The following is a 27,986-nucleotide window of genomic DNA, read 5'->3' as shown; positions in this document are numbered from 1 at the left end:
TCATTGAAAGGATTGGAACTGTGCCAAAAATGATGTTGCAATAATGGCTCCCTGAAGTTTTGGAAAATATAAATATGAATCAGCGTGTTGGGGCCACAGCTAATAAAAGACAAAAGAAAAGATCTTCAATGATGCTTTAGGGGATACTTCTCAGAATTCTCAGCAGAGGAGGCGGGACTACATTGGGGTACTGAGATGTCAGTGGTAGAAAGAAATAGAATGGAGCCATTTCAGAATTAGAAATGACGGTAGGAATATTAACTTTGGAGTCTTATTTGATTAGAAGATTTCTAGGTTTCACCAAATTCTAATAGCTATATGCTAGGGAATATAGAGAAACAGGTCTGTTGGATTGAAGAAGGCAAGGTGATTTACTATTATTTCACTTAAGAATGGTACTTTATTTAACCTAAGATAGATACAATTTAATGACTAGGCATTTATTAAATTCAAGTATTCATTAACTTAATATATCAATACGTCAATATATTACTGAATGAATACATTGATGGAAGCAATGACTTGTCTACTCAGAGAACATGTCAAATATACCCATTAGTCTGCTGGTCACTATGCTCCTCTCAGTCAGGAAAATGAGACTGATACTTCTGCTTCATGCCCTCTCTTGAAAGTGAGGGAACCCAAAGCAAAAACACTCTAGATGATTTGGATTAAGAAATATACTTTAAAAGTGTAGGATCAAACTTCAGTTGTCTCGATATTTCATTTTGTGGACTTACTGTATAGCCCTAAATACCCTAAATATTGCAATTAGCAAGTATATTAATCAAATATATAAATATCAGAATGAAAAAAAATTCAGTTGTCTCTTCACTTGAGTTACAGTAGGTAAAGATTTTCTTTTCGTAGTCTACTTCTATGCCTTATGTTTTTCAACTATTTGTTCTGATGTTTTTTAAAATTATGTTACAAATTCAAACTTGATTTTAGTTGAATTAAGGCAAAAAGGATTTATCTATACTTTAGTAAGGAAAAATTGAAGGAGTGGAAACTCCTTGAGGTCAGGTGTGTCCAAAGGCAATGTTAAGTTCTGTTGGAAATAGAGGGAAAGTGTGAAGAGATACAATGGCTCATATTGAGGAAAGGTCTCATGGGTTGGATTTATTTCCTTTTGAAGTTTGAAACCACAATTACAAATTCTGAATCATGTCTATATTCTTGGCAGATGGTAGGCAGTTGGTAAGATCAATGACCAACCTGACTGTGAGAACCTTGTGTTTCTCTTGAGCTCCTGAAATGCACTAAGGTCCCACCCAACTGCCCTCTATCAAGTGAGTCAAATAGCTTATTTGATTAAGGAAAAGGATGAACTAAAGCCAGCAAAATATTATTGTCTCCATAAATACACACTAACAGGAGTTGGGGTTTCATATTGGTTCAGTAGGTTTTAAAAAACTAAATAATAGCGTAAAAAAAAAAACAACATGGTATATGTTTTCAAGTACCTGCGAAATGAAACTTTAGAAAAACTAGCAACCACTTCCTGAAAGTTAAATAACTTATGTGGCAGAAGCTGACATTTACAAACAGCTTACAATGTGCATGTGCTCTGCTAAGTGTTTTAATTTTCATGAGAAACCCAGGACAAAGGTGCTATTAGTATCTCTATGTCACAGGTGAGAAAACTGAGGCACAGAGGATTACACAAATAATAAATGGTTGAGTTAGGGCTGCTGTGCAGGAAGACTGCAGACATTTTCAATACCCAATTGCTATGTGAAGTAGGGAATGTGAGGGAAAAAAACGTCCTAAACTTAAAACACTGTGAGAGATTCAAAAATGGTCCCTGGAAACAGATGTCATCTGAGTTTTTGTAAATGATTTCATGAACTGACACGACTGATAGGGCATCTCATACTAGCATTAGTCGTCACCTCTTCTCCTGTTTATAATTCTTCAACTCAGTGGAACCATCTCCACCTTTCACGGTAAACAACGTTCCTTCATTCTTGTTCTCTGTAGATCAATCCTGGGGACCAAGTCAACCTAACTAATCTCTCCTCTGTCACAGAGTTCCTGTTGTTGGCATTCTCCAGCCTTGGAGAAATCCAGCTCATTCTTTTCACTGTTTTTCTGTGCTTATATGTGATTATCCTGAGTGGGAACATCACCATGGTCACTGTCGTCCACCTGGATCGCAGCCCCCACTTACCCACGTTCTGCTTCCTAGGGGTTCTCTCCATCCCTGAGACGTGTTGCACCTTTGTCGTCCTGCCCAAGCTGCTCATAAACCTGTTGTCTCTGCTCAGAACAGTCTCGTTTACCAACTATGCCACTCAGATGTTTTTCTCCCTCCGTTTTGCTGTCACTAATTGCATGCTACTGGGTATCATGGGCTATGACCGCTGTGCTGCCATCCATCATCTACTTCGCTACTCTGTCCTTATGAGCTGGCAGGTATGTGGACAACTGGCAGCCACTTGTGCTATGATTGTTTTTTTGTTCTCACTGATAGGCTCCCTTTCAGTCTTTGAACTACCTTTCTGTGGCCCCAGCAAGATCAACCATGACTTCTGTGACATCTCACCGGTTATCCGGCTTGTCTGTACCAATACGTACATAAATGAATCAGTCATCTTCATTGGTGGAATTCTAGCACTCATGGTCCTCCTGACTTTTATTTGCATCTCGTATGGCTTCATTGCTCATACCATCCTGAGGATCCCGTCTTGTCATTGTATTTACAAACATACTTGTATGACAACTATTCTAATATTTTTATTCATGCCTATAACAGTAGGAATAGTCCTAATTGTAATAAAAGTGAAAAGTAATTGGTAATAAAATCTATGGTAAGGAAATACAGGAAAGCTGTTCCTTAAATGCTTAACATCTAAAAAACACAATGATATTTCTAAATTTTTACTTAGGTTTTTACAAAGCTTGGGCCATTCATTGGCTTTGGACTTTCGTATCTACAAATGAGATGGTGGCTTTATTTAAATGAGCACATGCTAAGCTTCAGTGGAAAAATAGAAGATGGGAGAAAGTAGGAGAGAGAGAGAGACAGAGAGATATGGGGACAGAGAGAGACGCACAGAGACAGAACAAACTACAAACTGTGAAAGGAAATGAAAAAAGTGAAATTTAGAAGACAAGAAAACAAAGACAGGTAAAAATGATGAATTAGAACTGAAACAATTAGAAGGGAGCAAGGGAAGGACTGGAAAGCCCATCAAGTCAAAATATATTCACAATTTCCGACTTCATCTTCTGTGCTCAAACATGCATTTATTCAATTATCTTTTCAACTAATATTTATGAAGCACCTACTATGTGCCAGACACAGTTGAATGTACAGATGGTACATTAGTAAATTGGACAGATAAAAATCTCTTCTCTCAGTTTAATGGAGAAGAAAAAGCTGTCATCATTTCAAATAATCCTTGAAAAATGTGCATTTGTGCATACACATGTGAACAGTTACACACACACACAAACAGGAGGTCAACAGATAACCATAGGCAAGAGTGTGAGAAGAACTCTGTAGAAACCATCTCCTGATTCAGGCATGAAGGCATCATACATATTTTTTAATTAACCCAAGCCCCATCTTCCCTGGATCCCCTTCTTTTGCAAAGTATGGTCTTCTTGAGTGCTGCCTTTACTTCACGGTTTCTCAGGCAGTAAATAATGGGGTTGAGGAATGGGACGATGACAGTGTAGAGCACAGACACCCACTTGTTGGAACTGTAGGCATACATAAGCTTAGGGCGGGCGTAAGTGAACAGGGTCGTGGAATAGAAGAGAATTACAACTGTCAGGTGAGAGGCACAGGTGGAAAATGCCTTTTGGCGTCCCTGAGCAGAAGGGATCCTGAGGATGGTGGTGAGAATGGTGGTGTAAGATGCTACCACTACGCAAAGGGGAACAGCAATGACCATGAGGGCCAGGAAGAAGTCCACTAGCTCAGCCCGTGAGGAGTCCTCACAGGAGACATTGAGAAGGGGAGAAATATCACAAAAGTAGTGATTGATACGAGGCGTGCCGCAGTAGTGGAGTTGAGCTATGAAAACCATCTTAATCATGGCAGTTATAAGTCCACAGAACCAGCATCCCCCAGCCAGTGTGCCACAGAGCTGGTTGGTCATGATGACGGGGTACCGAAGTGGATTGCATATGGCTACATAGCGGTCAAAGGCCATGACGGTGAGCAGGATGTACTCAGTGCAGACAAAGGTCACAAAGAAGTAAAGTTGAGTCATGCAGCCATTGAAGGAAATGGTCTTGCTGTGGCTGAGGAAGTCTCCCAGCATCCTGGGGCTGATGACAGTGACATACCACATCTCCAGGAAAGAGAGGTTGCTCAGGAAGAAGTACATGGGTTTGTGTAACTGCCCGTCGCTGCGAACGGCTAGGATGATTAGAAAGTTCTCCAGAAGGGTGAGCAGGTAGGTTGCCAGGAAAACAAAGAAGAGGAGCAGCTGAAAGGCTGGCGGTGTTGGAAATCCCAGAAGAATGAAATGTGTTGCCACTGTATGGTTATCTCCTTCCAGAACCATGGTGATCATGACTGGCTGTGGGCACAGACAATATCAGCTCCTTCCACGTCCCAGGCACCAGCCTATCATTATCGACATTTGTAGAGCTCACCGCCTGCCAACTCATCACAAGAGAAGCTTTCCTGCCTTTAGATCTTTACTTCCTTCTAAATTATGATTAGAACCAAAAGAAAAAATTAAAAAAAATAATGATTAGAATCAAAACTTTTGAGTCAAAATGTACTTTAGGGAGTGTGTCTGTTTATTTATTTATTTATTTTCAAATTAAGCTGAAAACTTATCCAAAGTCACACAGAAGTGAAACAGGAGCCCCCTGACTCTCAATTTTATACTTTTCCAAGACATCACCACTGGACACAGGAGGATGACCATCATATCACTCTTTCACCATAAGCAAGACATTTTCATCTACTGCATATGGAAAGAAGGCAGGGGACTCAGTTGCTCATTCTCTAGGTGTAACTTGTATAAGTCACATGACCCCACTGATTTGTAAAATGGGTAGAATCCCTTTTTTTTTGACCTAACAAGATTGTAAAGCTTGGATGAAACAAGACTTGAGCAAACACACAGGATTCATAGCAAATTTGATATGAATATTCACCAGCTTCTCAGAGAACAAAATTGAATGGATAATTTAAAAGGTAGTCATTCCCTTGATTCAATGCACTGTGTAGGGGACTTGATTACAAGTCTGAAAAAAAGTACATTTAAATCGTACTTTTGCCCCACTCTAGCGAAGTGAGTATATTACATAAGCTTTTAGAATATTAGTTCTTTAATTTCTAAGGTGGATTCAATATAATTATACCACATTTTGTGAACATCTAATGAGTCTGAGTTTAAATTCACTAACTGCTAAATATAAAATAGATAAACAACAAATTCCTTCTGTATAGCACAGGGAACAATATTCAATATTCCTAGAAGAACCCTAGCTGAACTGCACAGTTACAATAATTGCTCTAGAAAATAAAAGAATGCAATGTAGCCTTAGACTGCAGGAACAGATACAGTCATTCTCAGAGTAGATGCTTCATACTTGAACCTGGAAATAAAAAACAGCTCATTTAATTTTTAAGACTAAGAATTAATTTTTTAAAAAGTGGGGGATATTGTCATAGAAACTATGCGTTCTTTCATTCTTCCTCTGTTTCCAACAGAAATATTAAAGTCCAGACGCAGTATCACCAGATGAATGAGCACAAAATAAAGATACAAAGAAATAAGAGGAAAAGAAGGGAGTATGATTGTATTTGATCTGTAAAACTCTCTCTATATACAATATGTATTGTATATACATAAATAGATATTAAAGATATAATGGTTGTATTTTGAAAAATGGGAAAATTAATGTACAGGGAGTATGCTTCGCCAGAAGTCAAATGCAATGCAAATCTAATAGGGGGGTCCAGGTTACAAGTCTCCAAGACTTGATCATCTTAGTCACATCTTGTAGCTTCCAAGACCGTTCACACAGTCTGTCTGGCAGACACACGAAGAAGAGAGCAAGGTTCACATAGTTAGCAGCCTTCCCTCCCAAAGAAATTTCACAGCAAATGGATCCCTGAGGAGGACATGCTGAGTATTCGACAGCCTTTTCACAGCCGGATGATACCTCGCATTCGCCTAGCACTTTATAATATCACTATATAATTTAATATAAAGAACGTTATTTCATTTGATCATCAAAATCAGGAGGTTAGTTAGGGCAAATGTCACACTGCCCACCTGCCCCGGAGATATTACATATTTAGCTCAAGGTCACACTCAAGGTAACTAATTGCTTAATGACTGAATCGAAATAAAATATCTACTTTTTTTTTTTTTATTCCCTGTTGCTTTTTCTGTATGAGTAGGCAGAGGATGATCTATGAGTTGAGTAAGGGTTTTTTTTTTTTAAACTTCTTCTGAGCAATAAACTGTGCCTTTGTGAGACCGACACACTGCTGAACACACAAAGAAAGAAGCTTTAAACTGTACCTTTGGAAACAGCTTTAAATGCACCCTGGCTGAGGAATAAAAGTTTAGGGAGTGAAGAATCAAGGTGGCAGGATAACAGCCAAGCTCCGGGTGAAGGTCCCAGCACTCTGGACCTCAAAGATACTAGCTAGCAGCAGCTCTGTTCCTCGTAGCCCACTGTCAGCTCTCCACTGTGGACCTAGCTCATAGAATAACAGTATTTTTAACCCAGTAGGATTTTAACTCAACTTTCTTTTTTTCCCTTTTTCGTATTGCAGAAGTGAATCCCAGAGTTCAAAACTGTTTTCCTCAATGTCAGACAACTATGTAGTGGCAGAATAGCAATTTATTGATGACGTTTCAGCCCTTGGCAAACTTTAATACCTTATCTTACACATCCCATTTGATTTAACTGGTTCTGTGGACCAACAGACCAAGCGTAAGAAGGATATTTCATCTTAAATTTTAGCTTGATTTGAACAGAATTCTAAATGTTAGTGTGAGTCTTACAATCATAAAATTTTTCAAAAGACTGTATTTCATAAGCTTTCACAATGGCCCATTGAATTAATTATACACACACAAACATACGTGCTTAAAAAATAGAAGGGCTACATTCAGAAAACGAATATATGTATGTGTATGTATGACTGAGACATGATGCTGTACATTGGAAATCGACACATTGTAAACTGACTATACCTCAGTAAATAAATAAATAAACAAATAAATAATGAAAGGTTACATTCAGCTCAAGAAACACAGGATCTTAGAACTGCAAGGAACCTGATGGGTCAAATGGTCTCACTCCTTGCTAATCTTGTGAACTTCCAGCGCATAAAGTATTCACATAACCTTTGCCTAATCCTCTCCAGGAAGAGAAAACAATATTTACAAATATAGCCATACTTAAAAAAAAAAAAGAAACCTCTGATTGGGACATACAGGGCTTTCTCCAATGTAACACAATGCTGCCACATGCACGGGTTCTGCTTCTATTTTCTGAAGCTTCAAAGAGTAAGTCCCATGATTTTGTCCAAGGATAGCGTTCACTCTTTGAACACAGCTGTCAGCTCCATGAAACCTCAACGCTCCCCCGCCACTGATCTATTACTCCTGCCTCATGTCCTCATGACTTTCTTTCTCTAGAGTAAAACATTCATTTTATCTCATATATATATATATATATATATACACACATACATACATACATACATATATATGTGAAATCTGGTTGTTAGTCCCCTTGAAGTTTGTGGTCATCCTCTTTAGATGATCCCAGTTTAACTGCAGCATTCGATGGGGAGCAATATCAGAGTGCTGTGTGCAATATGCATGGAATTTAAGGCTTAATTTCATTCTGAAAACAGTCAATAGGAAGAGCTTTATCCCACTGAGCCTTCCAACAAAGAGGGCCACGATGTCCAGGTTCTGATTTCCCAGGGAGGGTGTAAATGGCTTCCCCAGTAGTCAATGGGCCATCGGTACAGTGACCGTGCTGGGATTGGAAAGGGATGTGCTCTGTAGTTTGCGGAGAAACAGATACCTAAGACTAGAAGTGAGGGACAAGGGAGGAAAAGTATGCGGTCAAAGCACTCCCAGAACTTGAGGCATTAAGAGTTGTCATGCCAGCTCTGAGGAGACTGCTGTGGCCAAAACGAAGATCCCAGGAATCTCCAAAGCAGGACACAGGCAGTGAGAGATGTGACAGAATAATCATTTGTGGTCAGCTTACCGACTCCTGCAGGGCGATGAGAAAATGGTATAGACTGGTCAGAAGGGGGCCTTCCAGTCTTGGCCCGTCAATGGTAAGACATTTTCTAAAGGGGGATAAACACTCCAAATCAGTTTAAAAAAGACGTAATTCTAGTTCATCTCCCTTTTCCCAGAAGCTCTTAGGAACAGATATGCTTAAGGTGTATAGGAATTGCAGTCCCCAAGTTTGTAACAGGACAGTATAATTGTCTGCCATGTAGTGACCCCTCTGCACCCCTAGGTCTCTGCTATGAGTTGATTTTGAAGATTCTAAACAAAAAAGTCTCTATCATATTCCAGGTCCCATACATCCTCTATATCTTTTCAAAACCATGACATATTTTGAAATAATTTTCCATCTAGGTAGTTTTAGAAAAGTGGCTTAATTTCTATAGTTCTCATCTCGAATGCAATTAATCTTTGCAGTTTATTTCAGGATCCCAAATTGAGGATACATGTGACCACATGATGAATTTTCTGAATAATCTGCACAAGGAAAAAGGAATCTTACCTTCTTCCTCTCATGGTACTATGAAGAGAAGTGAAATCTTCTTTATCTTCTAAGGAGCTGCAAGTCATCAAAACTGCAGCCACTGTCACATTTACCAGCCTCTGTCCTTACTTAACATAAAAACAGACGTACATACTTACATACCTGGATTTCAGCCATCACTCTCCACATACACATTTAGTTGTGTGCTCTCATGCATTCATTCTCTTTTCTCTGGTTTCTCTCTTTCCATCTCTTGAGTCAGAGGACCCCTGGACTATGCACTTTGCAAGGCATAGAACTGGGCTGATGCATTAAATTGAGGAATCTTCAAGAAATAAGACCACTGGGCAATGTTAGAGAATCAGGATTTTTTTGTCTAGATTGGGTTCTTCAGTAGAGTCTTAAAATGACATGATAACCTATGTTACACAATACCTCTGAATCCCTAACATCTTTCCTCTGGCTTAATCCACATGAAATCCTTGATAAATTGAAATTAATCTATATACATACTTAGTTTAGGGCCCAACTACACATGGTTGCTACACTACTAATCATAGGCTCAAAGAAGACAAGCTATTTTTTTAAATCTGTGAAATGAAAGCTCCAAGAATCAATGATTTAAATAAAAGTGATTTTCACTTATTCCTTGCTTCCCTTCATAAAAATAAATAATTAAAATCTGGCCAAATTTCCCTTTTGGAAATATCTGAGAGTCGTTTTTCAACTCACTATTTTCTCAGCAATATAATTTACGAAACTTTCCCCAACCTCATTCAGGCATGGCCAGCTTGTTCGGAGAAATGAGATGGAATCGTGTACCCGGGAGGAAGAGAGCAGCATCCCCAAGCCCAGGAGTGCTGCTGGCAAGTCTGGCTGTGTGTCTGCTCAGCTTGCACAGAATGGATCTATTTGTGCTTCTGCCTGCTTCCAAGTTACTGAAAAAACCCAGCTCCTTTCCACCCACAGAAAACCTCGCAACAGACATAGCCCTCAGGAGAGCATCTGGCCTTTCCAGGGCTCAATGGGATCTTTGGGAAATACTAAAGGAAGAGCTGGCAATTTAAGCGGAATCTGCAGGCACAAGAGAGACCTTAGCATGACCTGAAGGCTGCCTTCCGCTTTGCCAGACTCTGGGGAAGAGGAATATGAAGGAAAGTATCTGTGCATGTGTGTGTGTGTGTGTGTGTGCGTGTGTGCACGCATGTGTGTGTCCTCTTCTCTTTCTGGGGAATGGTCTTACAAATAATAAGATCCTCCGGGAGGAGACAGTGCTATAACACAAATCATTCAACATAAAATAAGAATGCTACTCCATTCTTACTTGGAGACACAAATATATGAACACACACACACATATACAAACTCCACACACACTGGGATATTTTGCACACAAACATCAACTCTGTACATCAGCATGACTCTCATGCATCAGTAACTCAGTAGGTATGAACAAATACTACATTCCTACAGTAGCCATATTTTCCAAGAGGAATAAGAACATGTGTATGTTTACTCTTATTATCCGCAAACAGGTCACAGTCAGAAGCACATAAAGGTGTTCAGAGAAGGTAGAAGATAGCACGAGTGTATAGAAGATACACTGGGATGAAAATTGGACAGTTATCTCTTCAGATGTATATGCTCTACGTAGGTCACAATGTCTGCACACCAGGCATGGTTAGCCTGGCGTCAATAATGTCCAGAGTTTTCTGCAAAAGACAAATCAAATTACAAAAGTAGTCTGAAGATACGACTTTCTGCCAGATATTTACAATACCTTCCTTGTTCTCCCAGTCCAGGCGGCTTGGACTAATCAGGAGTCATTTGGCTCATAAGTAACATTGCTGAGTAGTATTGAGCAATCTTTCAGGAGACTAGAGCTATAAAGCTAACCGAAGGCGAGTCATTTCGCAATGTATACGTGCATCAAATCATCATATTGCACACTCTAAGTATCTTGTAATTTTATTTTTAACTATACTTCAGTAAACCTGGGGAAGAGGGAAGAAAGTTAATCTGAGGTCAAATTTGTCAACAAAGAGAAAAGATTTTTTAATCCTTTACTCACACATGATTTGTTTAATATTTACAATAATCATATTAAGGTAGACAATATTACTTTCATTATGAGGGACATCTTAGTGTTAAGCCAGAATCAGACCAAATTTCTTGGCTCTCGGGGTAGAATTCTTTACTATAAAAATTCATGATTTCCATAACTCTATGAAAGGAAAAGAGAGTGTACTGAATGGAAGGTAAATTGAGCCAATCTCAAAGATTAAAGGGCTATTCTGAAACTCATGAAAATAAAGCAACTTAGACATTTTTAAGTGTCAGGTTTTCTTTTGGGTTGTGTTATTTTAAGTGCTGGAAAGCCTAAAATAATTATTGGTCAAGCCATTTTCTTTAATGGACAATTATCTTTGTTATTTTTCCAAAGCCCGGTTCAGAATAGGCAAATGTGCACTGAGAGACAACTTGTATTTATGAGTATTTGTTCAATACTGCTTTTGTTGTTGTTCCTTCACATGTCCCACACTTAAAGAAACATTGAATTTGGTTTTAATGTGCAGAAATTAGGCTAGGATCAGAGTGTGAAATTTCTCTAAGTAATTCAAGCAAGTTTCCAAAAATAAAGAAAACTTGGAAGAATGTCTATAACTCAGGCTTTGAACCTGAGACATCACAGATACCTGAATCTCACCTCTTATCCCCTCATCTTGTCTCTTATTAAAACATTTTCTGTCCTTGTGGTCATTTGCCCCAGGGGATAAAATCGAAAATATTTGGCAACTGGTATAACTCAGGCAGCAACTAGTTGAAACAGAAGTTGACCATGATGCTGGAGAAGATTCTGAGGTCAACCTACCTAAAAGTTTCCTAATGCGTTTGATCTATTAACAAATCAACACTCATTAGGTCAGTCAGCTGCATAGCATCCTTAGAGAAGAATAAGGGAGACGCAGATAAATATTTAACCATATTAACTGGTGCACATACGGCTGAATACCAGCACTGCATTTTCCTCCATATTTGACTTACAGTGGGTATGAGACTTGTTGCAATAGGGAGGATTGATTGAGTGACATGAGATATAGTTTTTAGGGTATAATTGTACTTTTGTGATTCTCATAGAATAAGGATTTGAGAATTTGAATCCTTGAAACTGCTACAACAAAGCCTACATCATTTTATCTTGGCATATGCACCAGCAAGTCTCTTTTCTTATACTTTCTCACTTGCAAAATAATACAGTTGGCCTGGAGGAGGGAATCTCAAACTGGCTGTGAAACACGAATTCCTAAGAAGTTGAAACTTATGCATGGCAGGGTTGCAAACTAGACATACTCTATCAGATTCTCCATAGATTTTTCTGGGAATCTGTATTTTAACAAAACCCCAGGAGATTCTTATGTAACTAGCTCAACCTTAGTTTGGGAACCCCTGTGTAAAATCAACGATTCACAAACTTTTGTTTGTATCAGGAAGTTCCCAGACACTGTTTAGAGAAATCGTGCACCGAATAATCCTTTGTTCTTGTTAAACCTACTTCATGATTCCTTATATGTCACTACTAAGATGCTGCTCCTTGCTTCCTTCCTGACAGGGTCTATGGTACATCAATCTGGGACACTCCTGGGACAATGGCATCTAGCCAGCACTGTCTTCCTGAGGGCGTCCTTCACCTCCTTGTTCCTCAGGCAGTAGATGGCTGGATTGAGGAATGGTACAATGACAGTATAGAGCACGGAGATGACCTTGTTGTGGTTGAAGGTGTACGTGGCCCGGGGCCGTGCATAGGTAAAGAGCGTGGAAGAGTAGTAGATCACAACCACTGCCAGGTGAGAGGCGCACGTGGAGAAGGCTTTGTGGCGTCCCTGGGCGGTAGGAATCCTCAGGATGGCTGCAATTATGGCAGCATACGATGCAACCACAACCAACAGAGGGAGGAGAATCATCACCAGGGCCAAGAGGAAGTCTACCAGCTCTGCTTGTTCCTTGTCAGAGCAGGTGAGGTTAAGCAGTGGGGAAATATCACAGAAAAAGTGGTTGATGATCTTAGGTCCACAGTAGGACAGTCGGGAAATGAAAAGAAGCTTCATCATGGAGCTGAAGAAGCCACTGCCCCAAGAGGATGCAGCAAGGAGAGTGGCCACGCTGGAAGGCATGAGACTAGGATAACGAAGGGGTTCGCAGATGGCCAGGTAGCGGTCATAGGCCATGACGGCTAACAGGACACATTCGGTGCAGGCTAAGGCAATGAAGAAATAGAGTTGAGTCATGCAACCTACAAAGGAGACTCGACTGTCCAGGGTAAGAAATGCTGCCAAGAGTCGAGGAACTGTGACATTGATGTACCATAGCTCCAGGAAGGAGAGATGGCCAAGGAAAAAGTACATTGGGCGATGAAGGCTTGGAGTGAGACAGATGGTGGAAATGATGAGTGCATTCTCCAATAACGTCAACAAATAAATTGCAAGGAAGAGGGCAAAGAGGAGCAGCTGGATGGGTGGAGAGGTAGGGAAGCCCACCAAAACAAACTCCGCTATGTGGTCTCCACTCAAATTTCTCATCATCTCCAACCAGTTGATCCCCTGAAAAAGTAACAAGAACAGCGAGATGCTGAAAGACAGATGGATCAACTGCTGACATCCTCAGATTGCAATCTTGTGAAGATGCTTAGTGGTATATTATCAATTACTGTTACATCATTTTGTTCCTTCACTTTGTTGTGTCATCTCTCACCTCAAGGGAAAAGCTTTCAGACTTGAAAATCATACTCAATAACTTGGCCATCGTAACTACGGTGGGTATTTTATAAATGTTTGCTGAGTGGTTTCAGAACAAGTCTTAATATTTCGATTTTTATTTCCTTATCTATGGAATGTTCTTCTTTCACTTTCTACAAACTTCTAAACTCCATAGAATCTTTACTCGGTATTTGTTGAGTGAATGGGTAAAAGAAGGAGTGATAGCAGCTGGAGCCTGAGGGCATGTCTCTCAGAGGAAACTGAGCTTAGAAGAAGCAGTAACTTAAAGATAGTACTTGAGCTATAGTGCAAAGTAGCATGGGAGGAGGGAGGTTGATTTGGGAAGCATTTATTCACAGTTGGAGAAATAATTCAATATAGAAAAGAAAATGGAGCTCTGCTCCAGAAATTTTTTACTCATTTTTATAAGCATTTTTGAGTACATTTTTGTGCTAGAATTATGTTGTCCCATTCCCGTGAAGCATATTGAAAAATGGGCCACAAAAGCTGTCCACATCCTAATTCCGGGAACCTGTAAATATTACATCTATGACAAAGACTTTGAAGATGAAATTAAGTTAAGGGTATTGACATGGGGGATTATCCTGGATTATCCAGGTGGAATTTAAATGCAATTTCAAGGGTTCTTAGAAAAAGAAAAAGGAGCAGAGGGAAATTTGAAACAGACACACGGAGGAGAAGGCAATGTGAGGATGGAACGGAGAGAGATTTGAAGACGCCAATATGGAGACTGGATTGATTTGGCCACAAACCGAAGAAAGCCAACAGCCACGAGAGGCTAAGGGAGGTAAAGAATAAATCCTCCCCTACCGCCTCTGAGAGGAGTGCAGCCTTGTCAACACCTTGAATTTGGCCAAGTGATACTGATTTCAGACTTCTAGTCTCCAGAACTGTAGGAGAATAAATCTCTACTGTTTCCAGCCATCAAATTTGTGATAACTTGTTACAGAAAACCGATACTGTTGGCAAGGCATTAAAGTGGAAGAGGCAGTCATATGCCCCCCAATCATCCCTCTGTGACTTTCCAGTCTCCTATCAATAGTGCCATTGTCCAGGCATCTCCAGAGGGCATCTGGCAAAATTATAAATCTGATTTGAAATTGGATCACATGTTAGATATCACCAAGCATTTTCATTTTTGGTAGAACTTAGGCTCTTGTCTTCACCCTTTTTTTTTTTTTTTACCCTTTCAGCAACTTAAAAATATATATATCAGCTTGCCTATTTTAAACTTGACATCTGTTTTTTATCATACATTTAAATAGTTGCAAGGAATTTAATTTCCTCTACATTGTAAGTGTTGACGTTTTAAATGAAACTCTTATATCACTCCTTTATATGTACAGTGAAATCTAAATGTTGATGATATGATAACCCACTAATACTTATTTTAAAAAATTGGTGATGCTTGTTTCTTTTAAAATGGAAATTTTATATTGTTTTTCTTACTGAACTCATAATTCATGGTATTATATTTTTATAATTGCAAGCCTTTTTTGATTTTTCCATCTCTATCTATCTACCTACCTATCTGCATACGTTTTGTTTCTTTGTTTCCTGTACTCTTGGGGCTATAAATATTTTTTAAAAGATTTTCTTCTAGATATTATTATTATAATTAGCATACATTTCACCAAAGCAACAGAAATATAATAATAAATTTTAAACAATACATGAGATAACATTTAAAAATTTATTAGAATATCATTTTGTAATAATGTTGAGCGTACTTTTTTCCATTCTTGTGTGCATTCATTAAAGACTACTTATTACCATAATGAGAAAGCTTTCAGCGTCAATTTCATTCGTACTTTTCATTTTGGAGATATAGACACTGAGGAAACTAGTTCATATAAATAAATGACATTGATATACCAAAGCTCAGGGAATGGAATTTGTTTTGTTATAGTAATAACACTAAATTATTTGAACTTTCTATTAGTTATATGCCAGAAATTACACGGTGATATATCATCAAAATGACTTTTATTGATCTATTAGCTGACAACTCAATTAGCTTCCATTTCAATTACGTTGAAAGAAAAAGATCGGAAACCACTGACTTGCAAAAGGATGTGTTAGCCAGTTTTTAGTCATTCAGTTTCTTAGCACCGGCAGTGGCACTGGCTCTAACTTACACTCTGGGACACTTCCACACAGTAAGATTCAGTTATGCCTTCCCTTGGAAGGGGCTAAAAAGTTTTGACAAGGAAAGTGGAAAAGGAGAAGAAGTACTTTCTCAAGCAGATCAGTTTTAAGAAGAGCCGGTAAGGGAGTTGAAGATCAGGGAATGAATCGTTTGGAACAATTCATACCTGAATCTTGGAAAGCCTTCTGCTCCTTCCAGTGCACATAAACCCAGGTCTGGAAGACTGATCTAATGTATCAGGTACTTTTCTGAGAGAGAGTTTGGGGAGGGGGGTGGGGCGGTAAGGTTGGGGACAGGAGAGGAAGGAAGCACAGCCTGCCTTGGGGCTAGGTGATTTCCTACAAGATAGGAAAAAATTCAAAAAATGGTGGCTAGAAACCCAAGATCTATGGTAAGGGAATTCTGATGCCTGGAGTAAACTGAGCAATGAAAAAGTTTGAAGAGGGAACCTGTGTTCATCCCTCTATTCTCAGTAGACAGAGCCGTGCTTAGAACCCAGTAGACACTCAAAAAATATTAGTGGAATGAATTTCAGTCTTGATTTGTATTAACTTGAATAATTTACTTCCTTCAGATACTTACTCTTTTTTAAATCATACAAACTGAAAACAGACTAGAGGTTCTTTCTACTTACAGCACTGCTTGGAATTTGGTTGAAATTCCAACTTGGTCCAGGATCAGTCCTGAGGGACAGAAGAGAGAAATTTTGTTAGAAAATGGGGTGGAGAGAGGGAAGCACCCTGGGAAACTCATTGTCTGGTTCACAAGTTTTTTGAAGCTAGTCTTGCTCTGCAGCCCATAAGCAGCTTAGCTAGCCTGCTGATTCAAATGCAAGCCTGTAAGCAGGGTTCCTTATGCCCAGCGGTGCCCCTGACCCCAACTCCTGCCCAGTCCTCAGTATCACTTCACATCATCATCTTCATAGGTTTTGAGCTCAGTTATTAAAAACAGAATACTACTTGTCATTCAGGGTGGACCACTATTGCCAAAGACTTTCTTTTCTAGTCACAGCAACCCTGGCCCCTATTCCCTGCCAGATATTATCTCTCTCCATTTTCTAAACCCTGCTCCAAATCTGCCTTCCATCCTCGCAGTACTCAGATCTCTCAGGTAGCTCTGAATATATCAGGGAACACAGTGCACTGAACTCTTGTATTATTTGTTCCTTTTTTTTTTTTTTTCCTGTTCGCTCTCACTTCTGGGCTACGTCTTTTCTCCCTTGTCGGTCCTAGAACAGCAGTCCTCTTGTACGGGCCCTTGGAGATGTTTGTGATATCAAGGTAGCATCCTACTGTCAGCGTAGCACAGGGCAGATGGGCCTAAAGTTTCAACATTCATACCGAGATAAGCTCTTTAATCACACCCTCCTCATTTCACAGCTTAAGTTCCAAAAAATAATTAATAAGGAAGATCGCAAGAATTTCTCCCATCGCACTTCGCTTTAGCGCCAAGAGCAGCGTTTTATCTGCAGATCTTCTCAGGACTAAATGATACTGATGGTATTGTACAATTTACCTTTGGCTTGCTCTCAAATGCTCCCTTTCATGGTCACTCTCCCTTCCATGTCTATCACCCATCACTCTTGCTTAACCCTCCAGTCACATCAGAGTTCTTTAAGACACCACTCTGGTTCCTGCCTCTGGTCTTCTGCACGTGATAAACATCATAAACATTAGTTCTCCTGTGAAGACTTTGCCCAGTGGCTTCCTTACACCTGCTGTTATGATTATGACTCTATTAACAGACCTAGGAGGTAATTATGTATTTACCTGGATTTTTCCTCCTCAAGAGTGGAAAAAACAGTCATTTCTCTACCCTTACTAAGTGCTTTGCACATAATAGGTAACCAGTAAGTATTTATTGAATGAGTTAATAAATAAATGAAGTAATAATTTAGGATTCAGGGAAATTAAGTTTCCTTCTCACAGAGGTAGAAAGTTGAACCTGTTTTGTTTTTGGTTTTGTTTTTAATCTATAACCTAGGGGTGCTGCTACTTCTGGTGATGTTGGTCACTCCTACTTCATTAGGCTGTGTGACAATCAAAGAGACCATTTAGGTGAGAATGATTTGCCCAGAGTCTGAAACATCCTCAATATTTTAAAATACAAGGACGATTCCATAGCCCTGTGGGCCTGAAACCCACACTTCTCCCCAGCTGGATGGGGTGATTTGCGTCACCTCAGATGTCTATTTATACCAGCAAAATTGCCTTGATTTCTGTCCGGCCTCTACCTTCTAGATGTTACAAAAAATTGAAGCAGAACAGTGCATGGCCTCACTCCCAATGACCTGCTTCAGGAAGCCATACACACCTTTGTCCAGAGACATACTGGGAAGGGCTCTATACATATCCCATTATCAGAGAAAATTAAGTTCTTTTTTTCCCTTGAATTCTTCATTTGATCATCACAAATTGAATACTCGTAACTCATTTAGCAAAGAACTTGGTAACTCAACAACTGAAGATTGTCTGGAATCATTATAATGACTACCGTGGTCTGTGTCCATATGGCATTTAGCGAAGACACAATAAAAAAACGGATCACTATGTTCAAGGCACTGAGTACTTTGTATGTGCTGGCTTAATCCTCATAAGAGCCCAGTGAGTTTAAGCACTTTTTCTCTATAAATGACCCAGAAGGGTGAGTGATTTTTCCCCCCAAGATCACATATGCAGGAAATTTGGAGTTGGGGTAAAATCAGATAATTTAGTCCTGCTGGTATCGGAACAAGCTGAATCATTGTCCCATACGTCCTCCGTGGAAATAAGTAGATGTTCATGAGTATAGCTGGACGAACTCATGTGTTCACGTAAAAACAAGAGGTTTTTTGCTCTGTTTTCTTGTGCTGTGTTTCAGCTCATCTATGAAGAGCAGTCCAATTCAATCCATAGCTCTTTAAAATCTCATTTAAATCTGAGCTGTATGGAGATGGACTGCATATGGTAGGCATGGCTTTGGGCCCGGTCTGAGGGCAGAGGGGGGGCCGCCTCTCTGAACATACAGAGGGTGGCCTCTGACGCTCCTACCATCAACCTCTGCTCTTTGATCCCCCTTCCTGTACATAATTTCCTGTCTTTTCCATCATGTTCACGATCTCTAGCACCTCACTGCAGTGTTGCTTAACAACATTCTTACACTTGTGAACATTTCAAATGTATTTCTCAGGTTCCAAATTGATAATTATAGACCCTTGTATATGAGTTAAAGAGCATGGTGCTCAGTATGAGATGTTAGAATGAATGAGCTTTTTGAGATTTTAAGCCAATTGGCCATCTGAATAAATTCAAGATATTTTGGGAGATCAGGAAACTGAAAAGAATGAATGAAGGATCTGAGGGTATCTAACCTGAATAAGGAAAACATTTTCATAGAGGTTCCCCTAGAATTTTTGCTTGCCAGTCTTCTGCATTCACTCACGTATCCATCTCTGGATGTTTGCCAGTAGGCTGGTTACCTTTTGCTTCTGGGCAGGTGTGCTCAGTCCCAGTCACTCTTCAACACAGCTGGATGTTCCATACTTGTCTCTGAGTAATTTGTGGAATGGCAGGGAAAAGGTTTTGCAGATGGTGCCCTTAAGCAAGCAAGAGCAGCCTAGCCAGCCCTTATCACTTCATCATTAGGACACAGCCCCTTAGGACACATTGTCATAGTGACCTACCTCTCCCCAACAAGACTGTGTCCAAGTCACCTCAGGGACCATTTGTTCTAGGGCATACATGATACAACGAAAGAACAAACCCTGGAGGGACATAGCCCTGGAGGCAAGTAGAATATAGTCCTTGCCTTGAGTACATTGTCAGAGTGTCATCCATGTGGTGCTTCTGCAAACTCCATTTTCAGAGGTGAAGCTATTAGTCTGCATTAGTACATAGATATAAAGATAATTCAAGTCTAAAATTCTGCTAAGGAAATAAAAAAATAAAGCAAGAGAGTTATGGACAAATTAATTCTGCAGACTCTTTAGATTATTAAATATCATGGTGAAAATATTATTTGTCAAATTCCACTCACCTTTGCATGTATATCACTTATCTGTGTATATGTGTGAGGAAGAGATTCTTTATTTCCCATCCATAAGTCTACAGGCTCCAATGAGGAAAGCATCCTCTCTTGTTTGCCCCTTTTAACATCATCTCGGGGAGCATACAGAAAAGACCTCAGGGTAATTGGATGAGGATAGGCAGAGGAGTAATTTCAGATTCCTGATTCCTGATGCAAATCTGAATCTGTTTTTGAAAATCATGTCATTCTTTTCTCATAAATCTGTTTCCTGACTGCAGTTTATGTAGAGTTAGCCCCTTTATTTCTCAATCTACTAGAGTTGTCATAAATGGAATAGGTTATCTCCCAGGTATGTGTTAATATCCTTATCATGGGACATGTTCAAGAAGCCAACAGCATCCTGTTCAGGATGCAATACAGGGTAGGTATCCCACTGCAATAGAAGTAAGTTTCACTCCTCTCTGTGATAAAGTTCAGGGTTCCCACAGTATAATCGGGTTAGAAACAATCATCTTTACAATGGATTAGATGATGCTATAAGCAGTAGGAGAATTACAGTTATCTCTGAAATTTTAGCCTGAAGCGGTGAGCAGATGCTAACCCACAAGGAGGGACAACATGAGAACACCAGTGATGAGTTTAGTCTTGATATACTAAGCTCAAAGAGGGAGATATATGCAGCAATAAATTTTAAACGCTGCCCTGAGTTTTACGTCTCTTGAGATTGTCAACCTTGAAGTAATACAAATCAGTAAATATAACCAGAACAGATTTTATAGACTTAACCAGAGGAACAGAATCTATGAAAAGGGAGGAAGATGAACAAGGACGTTAGAAATGGCCATTGGTGACCAAAGAGGGGAAAATAAGATTGCTTATTTGAAATCTTTCTTCTTTTTAAATATAGGTATTTTTATCTATAAATTTCCTCCTAAGGACTGCTTTAGCTAAATCACATAAATATTATTATGCTGTGTCCTTATTTTTATTCCTCTCAAACTGTTTTCTAATTTCTCCTATAATTTTTTTTTAGACGTTGATCATTTAGAAGTGTGTCATTTAATATCCACATACTTGTGAATTTCCCTACTTCCTTCTATTATTGATTTCTAATTTCATTCTATTGTGAACATATATACTTTATAGGATTTGTAGCTTATCAATTTTAGACAAGAATGTCTACTCTGATGTTGCTGGGTGTCTGTTTATACACATTTACATTTACTTTTCTTGAGTTTGTTGAGCTTCCTGATGGGTAGATTTTTTTTTTTTTTTCAGTAAATCTGGGCAATTTTCAGCCATTATTTGCTCAAGTAATTTTTTCTTTTCCTTTCTCTTGCTTCCTTTTTCTGATACTCTCATCATACCTATACTGGTATGTTTACCAGTGTCCCACATTTCTCTGAGAGTCCCCACTTATGTCTTCATTCTTTTTTCTTTCTAATCTTTGGATTGCATAATCTCTATCAGTCTAACTTCAGGTTCACTAAATCTTTCTTCAACCATTTCAAATCTATTGTTGAGCATGTATAAATATATATGTATTTTTAATGTCAGTCATTGTACTTTTCAAGTCCAGCATTTCCATTTGATTCTTTTTGGTTCTTTTTGTTTCTTTATTGATATTCTATATTTAATCAATATTGTCATGATATTTTGCTTGCTTCTCTAATTATGTGGGGTTTTGGTTATTTAAATTTATTTATAATGTCTACTTGGTATTTTTTTTAATATAGTCACACTCACAGGAAATTTATGTTGCCTGATACTTTTTCTGGTAATGGGTAATATCTTCCTGTTTCTTTACATTCTCATTTTTTTGTTGTTGTTGGTGATGAAAACTGTATATTTTAGATAATATATCAAAGAAACTCTGGTTATTAATCCTCACCTGTCAAGCACACACATTTGGCCTTTTTTCTCTTATTTGCTTTTATATTGGTTTAGTGATTGACTTGATTATTTTATTGAACTCTATTCTTCCCACCCTCCTACAGTGTAAGGTCTCTGATGTTTCTCAGGGACAAATATTGGACATGCACACAAATGCCTGGGATGACAGTTGTTTTGATAAGACTCACTTTGGATGTTCTTTTTCTAACCACATCTACCTACTAGCCTGCTGACTGCTCTATGTTTTTCAGCCCTACCCTAGGGTATAAATTGCTCCCTAGAAGAATAAAGGAAACAAAATTCAGGCTCCTTTGAAGGAATATTTCCCGACATCAGTATTTAAGACTTGTTCTGACCCAGGGAGGACTTCTGGCTATCTCTTTCTTCTGTGTAGAGATCTTTTTTTTTTAATTTGAAGTATAGTCAGTTTACAGTGTTGTGTTAATTTCTGGTGTGCAGCATAGTGATTCAGTTATGCTTCTGTATGTATATATTCCTTTTCATATTACTTTTTCATTATAGTCTATTACAAGATATTGAATATAGTTTTCTGTGCTGTACACTGGGACTTTGTTGTTTATCTGTGGAAGCAGCCTAAATATCCATTGACTGATGATTGGATAAAGAAGTTGTGGAAATACATATATAGATATAGATATAGATATAGATATAGATATAGATATAGATATAGATATATAATGAAATATTATTCAGCTACAAAAAAGAATAAAATAATGCCATCTGCAGCAACATAGATGAACCTGGAGATTGTCATACTAAATGATATAAGCCAAAAAAAGAAAGAAAAATACCATATGATACCACTTACACATGGAATCTAAAAAAGATGACAAAATGAATATTTACAAAACAAAAACAAACTCACAGACATAGAAATCTTTTAAAATGAGGCTGACATATTGAGGTAGAGCAATCTTATCTGAGGACATTGACAAACAATATTACTGAAACTTCTAGCAATATTTTATGTGTCCTTTGTCTCCTGAGTGCTCCCATAAAGCTCTGTGAAAACTGTAATGTATGTTATATCATAATTGTCTCTACACAAGAAGAATGTGTGTTTCTTGAGAATATTAAATATATATTTTATATTTTTGTTTTTACCATGGTGTAGCACATTCTTGAAGAGAGTATATTCTAAATATATAGAGAGGAAAGAGATGGACACATTTCACATTTAGGTGAACAGAAGCCCCATTCTCCTATTTTATATCTTCCTTGATCCCTTATTTAAATTATTGACAGAAGAATATGTCTAACTTCTTTCGATTAAGGGACTTTCCCGGTAAGAAAATTTTGAAAAATCTAATCAGAAATCAGTCCAGAGACAAAACTCTTCAATTGTAAACTATCTCTTAGACTGATGAAGAAATATATGGTCCAAAGGGGAAAAAAGGAGTTTATCATGTACACTGAGGTATGTAGCTACAGTTAATCACTTTCTCTGCATGCTAATACACTGTATGAGTATGCTACAATTTACTGTCTATTTTACTATTTGTGCATATTTGAGTAATTCTCAGCTTTGATCTATTGCAAATATAGCTTCTGTGAACACTATTATATATGTCTCACGGTACACATGTGCATAAAATTATCTAGATTGTATACCTAAGAGTAGAGAAGCTGAACCATGAGGTTTGAGTATCTCCAAAGTAAGTGTATAATAGTAAACTATTTCCTAAAGTGACTGAATCAATATACACTCTCACTAGGAGCACACAAGAGTTCTTGTTACTCCACACTTTCATCAGTACTTATTAACCTATCCTTTTAATTTAACCATTTGGTAAACGTGTTGTGATTTCTAATTGGGGCCTCAGTGTTCCTTATCAAGCTTACTGATTAGATCAAGCACCTGTTCACAGGTTTATTGGACATTTGAGTATTTCCTTTTATGGAAGATCTGTTCATATCTCTTGAACATTTTTCTATTGATTGGATTGTCTATTTTTTTAGGTTTTTCTTTTAATTTTTGGAAGAGATTTTGTGTATACTATATAAATCTTTTGCCAATGACAGATGTGGCGTATATTTTCTCTCACTCCTCATTTAATTTTTGTGTTGTAAAACAAAATACAGATACAGAAAATCAGCCAACCAAATGCATAGCTTAGTGAATTTCTGCATGTGTGTGTGTGAAGCAAACACCCCCATAATTACAATTTACGATGAAGAAAAAAGAGCTTTCCCAGCCAGGTATCCCTCCACGTGTCAGTGTGTATCAGCCTCCAGCCTCTGAAAGTGATCAGTATTGTAAATTTTATATTGAACAGTTTCTTAAATTTCCTTTTAGTTTTATGTGGCTTACCTATCCATTTACTGAATAATTCTTTTTAGATGAGCAGCATTTCTTAAATTCAATTAAATAGATGTTTCTATTTCTAGTTAAGACTTTTTGGTCCAGTTTAAGCAAACTTTTCTTAACCTAATGACATTGGTAAGTTTTATTTTTATATCACCATGTAAAAGTTATTGTTTTGCCTTTCAAATTTAGGTTTTGATATCCAGAATTTGATTTTTTTTTGTTGTTGTTGCTTATAGAGGTAGGCTGTTTTTTCTATGTCAATATGCAGTATTTCCTAGTATGAGTTTTTGAAAAATCTGTTGTGTTCTCACTTCTCTGCAAAGCCATATTTGTTCAAAGCAAGTGCCCACGTGTGCACGAGAATGTGGGGGCTCTGTGTTCTACTCTCTTGCTGTATTTGTCACCTGTGTCAATGCTGTACTGTAGTTTCATTATGAGTCTTGATATTTGGTAAGACAAACCATGTTAAATTGTTCTTCAAAAATGTCTTAGTAATTGGAAAGCTATATAAAATTTAAATAACCTCATAATTCTTCTGGGTAACATAGAGATTTGACATGTTCATCTAGTCTCCTTGATTACACATTGTATGGCTGCCAAAATTATTCCAAAACATCTTTTATTTTCAAGCCACTCAATACTGTGTGATTTTGTTAAATGTTAGCTGTTTAATGCCTTCGTCTTAAAGAAAACAGAGGTTATAGTCAGCCTTCATCCAAAGATTCCCCCAGTCATGGAACATGTGAGCTCTATTGTCCTATTTACTTATTTATTCAATGTTCCAAAATATCCCGAGCATTCAGAAGCAAGCATGTGACAGGCATTGGAAGGGCACCATCATGTACAATGCTATTAAAAAACATTAATAATCAGTATGGCATGGAACTTAACAAACATAAATATCCATCAAGATATAAACAGACAGACAGTTGATGATTTCTACATAGTTTATTTCCTCTTAGAAATGATTCATCTCCTGGTTGGCACAACACAGTACCTCACAATACTAACTAGAAAAATTCTTCAATTTTTACCTCTCCAGGTATTTGTGAATATTTCTTAGTATAGTGATCATAGGTGGTGTTTTTCCTCCCACAGTTTTTCTTTTCCCACTTCATCAAAAGTGCAGAACCCAGAAGCTGATTGGTAGAAGACTAAAATCTTCAGGGACAAATGGCAGTAGAAGTAGGCACACAATTTCTTTAACATGCTAAGTAAATACCTGTCAGGGCTTAGGGCCAAGACTCGGTCAGCTGATCCCTATATGCCAACCTCTGGGAAAAGACAAATAGTACTGAATTCTCTGGATACCACAGGGTAAATTCCTCTCTGATTTTGGAGATGTTCAATCATGCAGCAATAATCCAAGATTATTTATTCAACAAAATTGTCTTTCCAAGTACCTTTCTAAAAGCACCCTTCATGTCCTTATTCCTGAGGCTGAATATGAGAGGGCTGAGGAAAGGAGTAATGACAGTGTAAGGGACTGCTATGAGTGTGTCATCTCCCCCCGATGCTTCTGGCTTCAGATAAACAATAGATGCAAAGCCAAAGTGGATGATGACCACCGTGAGGTGGGAGGCACAGGTAGAAAATGCCTTCTGCTTGCCCTCAGCTGAAGGGATCCTCAACACAGTGGAAAGAATGAAGACATAAGTGAGGACGATGAGAAGGAAGGTGCCCATCAGGCCTGATACTGAGATCAGTGTAACAGTGAATTCTGTGAGGTCACTGTCTAGACAGGACAGCCTCACAACTGCCCGCATATGACAGAAGAAGTGTTTGACCAGGTTGGGGCTGCAGAAAGAGCCCCTGAATATCAGTGCAGTCTCTATCACAGAGATGAAGAAACCCACAGCCCAAGCAGAGGCCACCAGTTGTCCACATACCATGTTGGTCATAAGCAATGGATACCTGAGGGGGTTGCAGATGGCCAGGAAGCGGTCATATCCCATCACAGTGAGAATGATTGTATGAGTGCCACCAAGTCCCAAGAAGAAACACATCTGCAAGCTACATCCTATGACTGAAATGCTTCTGTTCTTGGCCAGGAGATCTGTCAGCATCCTGGGGATAATGGTGAGTGTGTAGCAGGTCTCAGAGAAAGAGAGTGCACTAAGGAAGAAGTACATGGGGGTGTGGAGGGATCTGTCTACCCAAGTTAGACCCATGATGGCTAGGTTACCTGTGAGGGTGAGAAGGTAGAGGCCAAAGAAAACCACAAAGAGGAACGTCTGTACATGTGGGTAAACAGAAAAGCCCACAAGAATGAATTCCTTCAGGATTGTCTGGTTGATCTTCATTGTTGGAACACCTGAAATCTAAAATAAATAGCAAATAAAGATTCAATTTTCCATTATTCTTTGCAATTTTGATGTGAATAAGGCAAATCATCAAATTTCCAATTACCAATTGATTCTTCATCTAATTTGGCAAAACACCAGGTGTCAGAGATGACATTTTTTCTAATGCACTGTTCATTTGTTTCTGTAACCAATTACTGATTACTTACTATGGCTTTTTCTGGCCTAATTTGTACAGGAATTTACTGTCTGTAATACAAAAAACAGAAAACACTCAATTTGTATTCAGATGAAGGAAATTCAGGTGAATTTAATGATTTAGATTTGAATACATTTCTGAACCCTGAAAAACACTACCAAGTAGTTAATTAAGAGTAATGGTTTGACACAGCAACTTCTACGAATAACATTGTCTGTAAATATCTAATGAAAGTTGACAGTTGATTTCCTAGGAATTTGGGACTATATATGGACTATGGTTCACAATTATAAGAGAAGCCCAGTGTCATTATGTCTTCTTGGGGAAGATGGTTAGGACCTGAAATATGAAAGTAGAGAACATGTCTCTCTGTTTATCCCTGAGCCATTGTGAAGAACTCCTGCCAACAGTAGAGCAATTTATACACTTAAGGTTCTTAAATTCTCATGATTTGTCACAGTAACTCTATAAAAAAAAGCAATTATATGGATTTTGTAACTAAAAAATTAACTAAGTTCTCCAAAGTGAAAAAAAAATGTATTGGCAAAATAAGAAATTGTTCTAGTTGCTGGTTCCTGGCGCAAAAATCTTGGCCCTTTCTAACATATTACGCAGAACAGCCCAATTTCACACAATAGGCCATATTCCCTCCAGGGCAGCCCGGAAAGGTTATTTTCAAAGCCATAGTTAAATTCAGAAGCATTTTTTAAAATTCAAACTATCAGTTAATACAAATTCCAAGGCAGGTCCTTCCTTATCTAGTTCTTACCCAATTGTATGCTAAATACCTACTTTTGAATCATCAGTAGTAGTTATGAGTATCAGGCTCTCCCCCGTCTTCTGGCATATTCTGAATGTGTGTGTGTGTGTGTGTGTGTGTGAGTGTGTAGGGGATGAGGGTACTATACCCCACCCTACTCTCAGGTGCCTCCAAAATTGTCTCTATATCAGTCTCCAATTTAATGTCGATGTGGATCCACTGACAAAAGAAATACACACCCTTTCCACAAAGAGAAATGGGAATTTGGAGGAAAATGTAGTGACAATTAGTCACGAAGAAAAGAGAGTTAGCCCATCAAGAATAGTTTCCTACCTTGAGAATTTTATCAAGGCTCCAATGTCAATTCAATGTTACAGTTATGCTCTTTCAAGATACTCTTCACATTGTTGGACGCATGCTTTTTCTTCACTCAAAAGAGGTAACGAGCGACTTAATGTGAGAATCACTTGTCAAAGTGTGTGGATTCTTAATTTTATCACAGCTAGTTTAGTAACCTTGGGAAAACCCCTGTTCCTTCTAGGTCCAAGTTTCCCCAGCTGGGAAGTGAGGAGAGATTTTTGTGCAGTTCAGATTTCTATGGCTCTAAAATTTTTTTGACCTGAGTTGTGAGACTAGACCGTGTGTGCCATGATCAGTCCCCAACACTTACTAAATTACAGTGGCTTAGAGTCTTCCCTTCTACCGCTTTAGAGATGCTGTCTGATTATTGTCAGGGCTTGAAGTTCCTCAGCTCTAGAGGTTTGGTTCTGGTTAGGAGACCCTCAGGGATTTCTCTCTTCTTTCATCAGAGGAGGAAGAGAACTTTCTCACTCAACTTTG

The 27,986-nt window shown here is 38.5% G+C and overlaps 4 protein-coding genes across 4 annotated transcripts; 1 reads left to right on the top strand and 3 right to left on the bottom strand.

Moving 5' to 3' along the window:
• The first annotated feature begins 242 nt into the window (after positions 1-242).
• On the top strand, positions 243-2,802 carry LOC102536307 (olfactory receptor 10R2-like). Its single transcript, XM_015248997.2, has 2 exons — positions 243-248; positions 1,984-2,802. Exons 1-2 carry the CDS (start codon positions 243-245, stop codon positions 2,800-2,802), a joined length of 825 nt encoding a protein of 274 aa, XP_015104483.2.
• Positions 2,803-3,554: 752 nt separating this feature from the next.
• Positions 3,555-4,532, bottom strand: OR6Y1 (olfactory receptor family 6 subfamily Y member 1). The gene has a single exon (XM_006215712.1). The coding sequence runs from the start codon at positions 4,530-4,532 to the stop codon at positions 3,555-3,557; it is 978 nt and encodes a 325-aa protein (XP_006215774.1).
• Positions 4,533-12,356: 7,824 nt separating this feature from the next.
• Positions 12,357-13,310, bottom strand: OR6P1 (olfactory receptor family 6 subfamily P member 1). Its single transcript, XM_006215622.2, has one exon. It carries the CDS (start codon positions 13,308-13,310, stop codon positions 12,357-12,359), a length of 954 nt encoding a protein of 317 aa, XP_006215684.2.
• Positions 13,311-25,254: 11,944 nt separating this feature from the next.
• On the bottom strand, positions 25,255-26,187 carry LOC102536783 (olfactory receptor 10X1). Its single transcript, XM_006215713.3, has one exon. The coding sequence runs from the start codon at positions 26,185-26,187 to the stop codon at positions 25,255-25,257; it is 933 nt and encodes a 310-aa protein (XP_006215775.2).
• Positions 26,188-27,986: the final 1,799 nt, after the last annotated feature.

Source organism: Vicugna pacos, chromosome 21 (genome assembly GCF_048564905.1).
Source record: "Vicugna pacos chromosome 21, VicPac4, whole genome shotgun sequence".
Taxonomy (NCBI): Eukaryota; Metazoa; Chordata; class Mammalia; order Artiodactyla; family Camelidae; genus Vicugna; species Vicugna pacos.
Note: the sequence above shows the minus strand (reverse complement) of the source record. Positions and strands in the feature narration are given on the sequence as shown.

What these genes read in the sequence shown, in the direction of transcription:
- OR6Y1 (XM_006215712.1), bottom strand. Translation starts at nt 4,532, where the DNA reads ATGATCACCATGGTTCTGGAAGGAGATAACCATACAGTGGCAACACAT.
- OR6P1 (XM_006215622.2), bottom strand. Translation starts at nt 13,310, where the DNA reads ATGAGAAATTTGAGTGGAGACCACATAGCGGAGTTTGTTTTGGTGGGC.
- LOC102536783 (XM_006215713.3), bottom strand. Translation starts at nt 26,187, where the DNA reads ATGAAGATCAACCAGACAATCCTGAAGGAATTCATTCTTGTGGGCTTT.